The 9,123-nt window shown below is 43.3% G+C and overlaps 1 protein-coding gene across 2 annotated transcripts in view; it reads right to left on the bottom strand.

Moving 5' to 3' along the window:
• Positions 1 to 8,828, bottom strand: part of LOC113482009 (10 kDa heat shock protein, mitochondrial) — a 21,855-nt gene extending 13,027 nt beyond the window's left edge. The window contains exons 1-4 of one of the 2 annotated variants that reach the window (XM_026852177.1): positions 8,796 to 8,828; positions 7,266 to 7,430; positions 5,714 to 5,803; positions 4,776 to 5,136 (exon numbers count right to left, since the gene is read on the bottom strand). In XM_026852177.1, the coding sequence (XP_026707978.1) occupies positions 5,086 to 5,136; positions 5,714 to 5,803; positions 7,266 to 7,430; positions 8,796 to 8,813 (324 nt within the window). In that variant the 5' untranslated portion in view covers positions 8,814 to 8,828 and the 3' untranslated portion in view covers positions 4,776 to 5,085. Of the gene's footprint in view, positions 1 to 4,775; positions 5,137 to 5,713; positions 5,804 to 7,265; positions 7,431 to 8,795 lie in introns of those variants that run through there. The other variant, XM_026852178.1, reaches the window with a different exon arrangement.
• Between the last annotated feature and the right edge of the window lie 295 nt (positions 8,829 to 9,123).

Consider the following 9,123-nt stretch of genomic DNA (forward strand, 5'->3'; position numbering starts at 1 on the left):
CTCGGGCCTCTCTGTGGGGCAGCTTCGGCAGCGGGGCCTTCCTGCGAGCCCCGGGTTGGTGAGGGACAGCACCCCCCGCACGATGGCGGCTCCGGCCGCGGTCTGCCCGCCCGAGCGGCGCGCGCTGCGCGGTGAGGCCGGTTTCACGGCGACAAGGCTGTAGCGGCGAGCGGAGCTGTTGGTCTTGTGAGATGAAGTCTCCAGAGATTAACGAGCTGACTGTTTGTTGAGATCATGCGTTCTTCAGATTTCATGCCGCTTCATCAGTTCCCCTCAGTCAGCATCTGACCGCGCGCGCTCTGCCGCAAGGTCAGTCCCCACTCGCTCCAGACAAGTCTCTGTACAACACAGCGGAGTCTGTGAAATTTTGTACAACATAAACCGTAAGGGCGTGAATTTTTTAAAATTCCTGTATTAAAGATACATAGTTGTTAATACTAAGAATAATAAATTCAAAAAAAAACAAAAAATCCCAACACAACAGGGTTTTGAAGCAAAGTACTTCAAAGCAGGCATGAAGCCTTTCTAGGTCTTCGGAGGCAGGATCGACAGACGTGGGAGTTTGGTGTGCAGAGATCACAGGCTAGTGTGCTGATGGAAAATAGAATTTGCTGCTGTTTCAAGCTTTACTAAGTCGGGTGTTAACATGTGTTGACTGTTTGGAGGAAGAAAACAAAAAAGGCATACAGTTAGCATATAGTCAGCTGATAAATAGGTCCCTGTTAAAGGCAAGTAGATGTTTTGGAAGACAAGAGTGGCTCTTATTATTTCTGCAGTATAAACAACAAGAAAATTATTTGGAAGCTGCTCAGTTTCTAAGGAATAGAGGGTAGGAAGGAATACAAAATAGGTCAGTAAGGGTGGAGTGCTTCTGTCTGTAAGCAAAAATGATGAGACCTCAAGGTAGAGACAAGATACTCCCCCTTATACAATCAGTACATAAATGGTGGCAGTTGCGTGTTGTTTCCTGAAAAATGGGGAACACTGGTGCCTGATGCTGCCCCTACATACACTGCATTAGAGTGAATGCTTGCTGGGGGGCTGTATGTGTCCCCGGTGCTCTAAATAACACATGCTTCCCCATGTTAAATCATCCTTCTACCCAGTGGGAGCTAAGAGTATGTGAAACGTTTCTAGATTGAAAACACTGAAAAATCTTTAATCAGGTTTTCCCATCAGACTGCACTGTGCATCTAGAATAGTTATTTTGCTTGGGCAATGCCATGACCAGGATCCTGCCTTGTTCTGGAGGCCAGATTAGAGCTGAATGCTGGGCAGTGTGTGAAGGATGAGAAATAGCTGACAGGGTGATCTCCTGCCCGGGTAGACACACCCAGCTAACCAGCAGTTCACCGTGACAGCAATGGCAGCTCCATTCACATTACACTGTAACTCAAAGGTGCCATTCCTAACTTTAGGCACAGGAATTCAGATTCCATTAGTTACTTTTTTACTCCTGGTCAGCATTCCTGCCCCAGGGATGTTAGCTCTTTGAGTCACATGGTGAAACTCTGCACTTCTTATCAATTTGTGTAAAAAAAACATGGAAATGTTGGGAGAAATAAATGCATTAGAATGAAGGGTACAAATGACCTATTACCTCATTAGATCATCTGTAATCCAACATTAATTTTTATGACATTGATATTATAATCAGCCAGTCCCAAAATAAAAGCAATTCTAACTGTTTAAGTACTTTAAAATCCAGCAGCTTGTTTGGAGGTTTTTTAGTTTGTTTTTTTTTGGGTTTTGGGGTTTTTTTCTCCTTTTTCTATCATCGTATTCAAGGTTTTACTGATATCTTAAGCACAGAAGAGTTGTGGATTTGACATTTCCATTTGTCCCTGACTTTTATTTCATGGACAGCTTGCTTCTAAAATGGAAATAAATCGGGCTATGAAGAAATACCTCTCAGATAGAAATATGTATCTGTTCATATCAATCTCCAACTTTTTGGTTTTCACCTGGTCTTCATTGCCTTATGACCTTCAAGAGTTAAAAAAACAGAATATTTGGCCAAAATCTGATTGACTATTCCTGTGCTGGTATGTAAAAGTTTCATCCTTTTCTTACTATGGCAGTATAAAAGAATCAGGATGATAAAGGTTTTCTGAAAACAGTATAACTGCTGCTAATGAAAGCTGTTCTGAAATGTTAAGAGAGGAAAGTAGCAAAATAGATGGAGTCCATCTTGTTTCCTTACTATTCAGACAGTCTAAGGAAAGGCTGGGGAGGACTGTATCCCTCCCCAAAAAGCAGGCAGGGCAATATGTAACATTTTTGCCAAAACTGAAGCTTTGAAATAGTCTAGAAAACAGTGGGACAAGGAAGTGAATGATTGTAAATGATTCTGTCCTCCTCTACAGAACTTGAGGGATATGGAATTCGGCATGCTGTCATGGACCGAGAAACAGGAACCGCAGACAGATCACCTTGGCTATGTAATAGTTACCTTGTCCTTGCTTGCAGCGATAGCCTCATGGTGCAAGAATAAAATGTTCTCTGTCCATCAATCCAGCAGATGTTCAAGGGTGTCCTCCCTTTGATTAGGCCTAGGAATGCTTCCCCTCCCCATCCATAAATCACTTCTTCCCATGAAAGTTTTCAGGAGAATGCGACTTTTGCTTTCAGTCAGTTCTGTAAACACTAGCAGATACAGCCACACTAAATATTTTATTAAATAAGCATGATAGCAAGCTGCTGAATATCTGCTGGGGCTGAAACCATGGGTCAGAGGTAGAGATGGAGAGAGACAGACTTGTGTGGCGCGTGCTGGGCAGCACCGCAGCGTGAGTGCAGCGTGATCCTGCTGGGGAGCGGGCTGGTACGGCGGCGCTGCCTTGGCCAAGGAGGGCAGTGCCTGGGGAGGGAGGTGAGCACCGCCAGTAGTCTGGGGCATGCTACCTCTGCGTCACCTGCCCTCAGATCACACCCCACAGGTTGTAGTGGCTCCGCACAAACCAGAACCATAAACATCGTGAAGTCATTTGCTGAGTGGGGATCCCATGGAATTCACGTCTCTAAAAGACGTGGAAAGAAATGCTGAAATGTTAGGCCTAAACGTTTCTGTTAGGAGTCCATTCCTTCTGCATCTTTTTCACATTGAGATGGGGTCTGGTTTCCATAAGTAGTTTGTAAATATGTTGACTACCTCCCTCTCTTTGGTATGTGACTACGGTAGAGCTACCTTATCATGAAAGATAAAGGTGTCCTTGCTCTGGGGGAAGATAATGCTTCTCGGTGAGTTTTGTGTTTTATTTACACAATCAGTGGTCTTTCTAGATACTTATATAGTGTGATAATCTTAAATTTCAGCTGTAAAGTGCACTGCTGTAACTACAGAAGTTAAAAGCGCAGTAGGGTAGATTTCAAGAAGTAGACCTTTTATACTAAAACGTATTTCTAATTTAGCATCTTCCCTGCTAGCACATAGTTCAGTGGATGTTTAACTACCTGAACGGTGTAACTTTTGGCTGGTTTGCCTACAGCTCCAAAGTAGGTAGTGGCAAGCAGCACACACCACAGCTACGGTGAGCAAAGGGTGTTACAGCCATGACTGTCAAATGTCGCTCCTACCAGAATAGCTGGGTGGTAACTGGTACCAAGGTAAAAGTGGCTCCAGCCCACCTCTGTGCTGAAGTTTAGCTGTTGCGGGAAGGGACCCAAAACTGCCCTGGCAAAAAATAACCTCGTGTTCCAGAGTGCATCAAAGCTCAAGCCCCCTACTGCAGCCACTGAAGTTCTGAAAAATATTTTTCATTGCAGTCCTTTCCTGTAATCTCTGGAATAAGGCGGATAGTGTCTCTAGCAATCTTAATTCCTTAACAGCACAAAGGGGATGAGAAAGTACCATTTAACTACTACTAAAATTTCAGTAAATCATATACTGATTTATTTCACTTAAGACTACATCAAAACATTTTAAGGCAGTGTGTTCTTAGGCTGCACTGGATCCACGTACACATACCAACTCTGAAAGCATTGCTAGGTACAGTGTATAAAGAGCAACTTGCTTACTCCTGCATGAACAACCTTGAATCCTTTTTCAAGGCAAGACAGGGTGGTTAGAAACATACAAATTTGATGGCTTCAGCATTAAGTAAATATCTTGCTTTGAAGACTGTTGCATTAAAGATAAAGGAAATGCAATTTGTCAAATCAGGTCTCTAAGTTATGGCAAAGCTGGAGATCTGGCCTGAGATAGCATAGTAATTAGTAAAGATATTTGCTTAAAGATCAGTATCAGCTCCACAACTGTGCCTGATTAACTGCTAGAGGGAAGTTATATTTTATATCTACTGGCAAAATTGAATGATAGGTAAGAAAAACTGTTGTAATTGTCATCTGCTTCATCTATGAACTGGATGATTTTGTTTAGCAGAGGTACGAGTAGTATCAAGCTCCTCTGAGCCTGCTGTGGGACAAGCTGGTTGCAGCAGGGTGGTTGGTGTCTTCCAGTGCACAAGTGTCTCCGCCAGTGCCGAGACAGAAGCTGTTAAAAACACCTGTTAAGTTCAATGTGCAAGGGCTGTTCCCTTCATCACTGCAGCAGCATGATTCTTCATCCTTCATCACTGCAGCAGCATGTTCCCTTCATCAAGTTCCCTTCGTCACTGCAGCAGCATGATAACCATTTTAAACTCATCTCCCAACTTCAGACAAGTTTAGGGAAAATAATATACGACTAATATTGAATACTTTCACCCAGATTAGTTCATTACACAATTGAGACTCGGTTTCACTAAGCAACAGCAGAAACTGAGAGAGAGACAGAGTAGTTTTATATGTTTATTGTAAAGACCTTTACAATCTCAGTAGAGAGATAAGGATACAAAATGATGTTGTTTGGAATAATTAAGGCTGGTTGGTGGTCATCCAAATTTCACTGTTCAGTGGAACTCAAGCAAGAACAACTGATTTCTGACTGTACATATTTTTATTTGTGTTCCATCATTACAGTGGGATCACAAGTTACTTCAGAGACTCAATGCCTGCTTATTATAAAATAAAGGACATTATTTACATGATGAAAGAAAAAATTCAGCATTTTAGTGGAATGGATGACTGATACTGCGACTGAAAAGTTTAGTCCACGTACTTCCCAAGAATGTCACCATCTCTAAACAAGTAGTAGTCCTGCAAAGAAAAGAAACATTAGTAGCTGTCATACCATTTTTTCCCCAGTTGTTCTGCAAATACTGTCTTGTTCTGAAGTCAGGGCTACCACAGGCATGAAGTACAAAATCAGAAGTGAGCTAACAAAGAGTTCTACATGCCGAGTTCTTTAAAAGACTTTTTTTGTTCACAAGATACTCTCTGAGAAAGCTACCATGTTACTGGTTTTAGCAGTAGAAATGCAAAGACAATTAGAAGATAATTCTGCAAGCTTTCCCTGTCAAAAGCAAGCAGACTTTCAATAATTTCAAAGCCTTTTAGGGTTCCCTCTAATATAGATTTGGCATATGGAGCCACTTCATCCACCCAGAAAAGGTCAGGCCAGAGGTTTTCTCGGTTACTTCCTTTTCATCCGGGGTGTAAGTAGAAAGTACTACAGGTACCACAAGCTGGCCGGATTCAGCTGCTCCCATTTGAATACCAACAACTGCATTTCTTGAATGCTGCCAGCACTATGAAATAGTTACAGTATTTATCACTGGCAATATGACATTTTGGGAACCAGCTACATCTGCATTCACAAAGTTGGGAAACGTACCTTATCTTCTAGTACAATCTTAGTACCACCGTATTCTGGTAGCAAAACCTTTTCGCCAACTTTTACACTCACTGGCTGAATCTCACCGTTCTGAAAGAAAAAATAAATCCTTAGTTTTCCACAGTATAGACAGATGTAATAGAATTCCTCCAAACTACTATGACCCACCTACATATAAAACATTAGGGAAATTGCAACAACTGTATTTTCATTGTACGGTGAAACTAGAGCATACAGGCTTACTAGGAAGAAAAGCACACCACTGAATTCTCAAGCCTTGGAGTCCTGCAACACTTAGGCAGTACAACTGCAGTGATTTTCTGAATACAATTAATTTTAATTTAGTTTGGAGTGTAAATATAGTTGTGAGGTCTTTGCTTGACATACTGAATAGGACTTCACTTAAGAAAAAAAACACCCCAGGAACCTGAGAAATTAAGTGACTGACCATGAAATCCCCTTCTAAAATGAAAAGAGAACATCCATTGCCATATTCTATAGTTCAGGCTAATTTCTCCGAGTGCCAGTTAAAAGTACCCTCCCATCTTTGTTACTTTGATCAACTTGTCACTGTTCCTGGCAAATCAGTTGTTCAGAAACACCTGATAAAGTTTAATTGTTATTTTGTATTATAAGTAAAATATTAGCATGTTAGTTAAATATTAGCACCATTTCACAATTTAGCTTTAAAAATCAGATACTGACACAAACCAGCATGATTGGTATGGATGGACTCATGGTAAAGAAAGTCTGAGTCAACATGCCCAAGTTGAAATTTAACCTGTTTTCCACTATTGCTACTAACTGACACTACTTTGGTGGGGAAAAAAACCACCATGCTGATGCTGAAGTCCATAACCACTGGCATCTTTGTGAAGCAAAGACTGTCTTTTTTGATGATCCCAGATGTGTATTCAACACGCAAAATGAACAAAAAATTATTTAACACTTACTTCTTTTGATTTCTTTTGTCTAGCAGTGAGCCTAGCCCTTACCGAAAATTATATTTGCACAGCACAAGACAGTAAATGCCACATTCTGGGATTCCACCCTGCTCACAAGCCACAGAAAATCAGGTATGTCATAATTTTAACTAAGGCGGCTGCTGGTCCTTCAAGGTTTGGCTGGGAAACGATGAAAACAAGATATCTCCCAAAACACTGTTTATGGATTTAAAACTAAAAAAGACAAAACCAAAACACCACCACCAAACCTAACCAAAACCACAAATGAAACGCAAAGAAGCCCCAAAATCCAAATTAAAGCTGCTTATAAATATCAATAAATATTTATTTTTAAAAGGCAAGTATCTTCCATTTTACAAACGATGAAAGGAATGCTGGAGTTCCATGTCAGTGTCAGACGGGAGAACTTGAAGAGTTCTACCTCCTCTTTGAATCTGTACTTCCAACTTCAGTCATCGCCGTCATCCATTTTTGTGAGCTATCACTACATGTATGCTGCCACCACCCCTTCCTTAGGATAATACTCCAGCTACCAGCACACCATTACTAACTGTACCCAAATATAACGAATGCTCCAGGATATTTACCTTTCCTCTGCCTCCCGACCCAACTGCCACTACTGTTGCTTGTAGCACTTTCCCTTGAGCCTTTTCTGGAATCATGATGCCTCCTTTGGTTACTGTCTCAGCTGCACATCGTTCAACCAGAACACGATCAAAGAGGGGAAGAAATTTCCTGAATGCTTTTCCTGCCTGTGGAAGTAATTGTACAAGAACATACAACAAAATTGTAATTAAAAAGCGTTTTTTTAAAAAAAAAATTCCAAACCAAAGTGATTTCTCATTTGAAAGAAACTGTTAGTTTGAAAAAACTGCTGAGCATTTATTTGTAATAGTAGTGAGCATATGCCATCTTGGATTGCATCAGAACTCACTAAGGAGACAAGCAGATGCTGGGCAATGCGGACAGCTGAGCCGCAGGAAGAGCTACCCCAGCGCGGGGAGGGGGGGCGAATAAACCACCACCACACAGGGCAACCGCTGCCTCCGGCTGAAAAGCTCCGCAGGCTTTTAATCCCAAACCCTGAGTTACAGTAGTTTGGCCAGCATAATTATTGATTATATGAACTGTATTTATGCCGTTCACAACTAGATTTAATGATAAGGACCTCTTGGGACAGCTGCATTTTTATCCATTAGTGGAGTCTTTTGTAGTAAAGAAGCAAAAGTCTCACCGGGCACCCCCATCAGTTTTACAGGTACTTCCAAGCCTTTGCATTTCACATAGATCCGCAGCCTCCAAAGTCTGAAATGAGTGCTGTTACTTGTATGGACTTCTACAACTAGGCTGCAACTTTACAAAAACTTCAGGTTTAAGCCCCTAAAAACAGGAAAGCTGGCACACTTCTACCTTAACTGCTTCACTGTCTGCCTCTGCTTAAGCAGAGTTAGGGCGGGTTTTTTGTTGAGGTTTTTTGCAACTACTTACTGCTACTGGCCTGCACTTCAGGAACAGCAGTCTAACTCCCAAGTACTGGATAAATGCAAGCACTGAATCCCGACGAGCAGGAGTCAGGGAGAAGGAGCTTGCTGTCATCAGAAGATACAGCACCTTGCCATGGCACCCGGAGACAGTGCTGTGCCAGAAGGGCACCCAGAGACACTCACAGAAACAACTAGAAACAAGGCCTGGCGTTCCCTGCCCTTTCCTGCCCCTCTGCCATATACACACATTTTTAAAAAAATTACGGGCAGAGCACGAACAAGACAACACATGAAAGATGCGTGTCCAATTAACGTTACTACCACAATGATTAGAAACAACGGAGGAAGAGTCTGCCGATTACAATCGGTTTCATTCTGTAAGGGTAACAGCTCCGACCCTTTTTTTAAAGCGTTTTTTTGTGTTTAACAGACATAAGCGGCCAGATATACGAACAGAGACATTTTAAGAAACGCTATCTCCTGACGTTAGTACCATCATGAAGTTTCGCTGCAAGAACAAGGGCAGCTCTGCCCTTACCCCGTTCTCCTTCAAGGTGAGGTCTCTGTAAAAAAAGCTTAGAAACCCCAGAGGAGCAGCCACCAAGGTCGCAACGCGGAAGGGTTCGGCTTTACCTCCAGGCTCGGCCCCATCACGCCGCGCCGCGCGGAACCCTGCCCGGCCCAGCGCACCGCCCGCTGCCAGGGCACTCCCGGTACCGCAGGCCTGCCAGATCCAAGTGCCCGGGAAGCCCGGGGTAACTCCAGCCCCCAGCCCCGCGCCCGCCGCTCTAACCCCAAGGACTGCGTGACCTTGCGGCGTTACCGCACCACCGCGGACCCCACCCCCCCTGCGGGGAGCCGCGCGCTGCTAACGCCCGCCGAACCGGCCCCCGCCGCGCCTTCGGTGCTGCTGCACCCCCCGCCCGCGGCTCAGCCCGGCCCCGCGGGCACGGCAGGCCCC

This window comes from Athene cunicularia (genome assembly GCF_003259725.1).
Source record: "Athene cunicularia isolate RWA chromosome 7 unlocalized genomic scaffold, athCun1 chr7_part1, whole genome shotgun sequence".
Taxonomy (NCBI): Eukaryota; Metazoa; Chordata; class Aves; order Strigiformes; family Strigidae; genus Athene; species Athene cunicularia.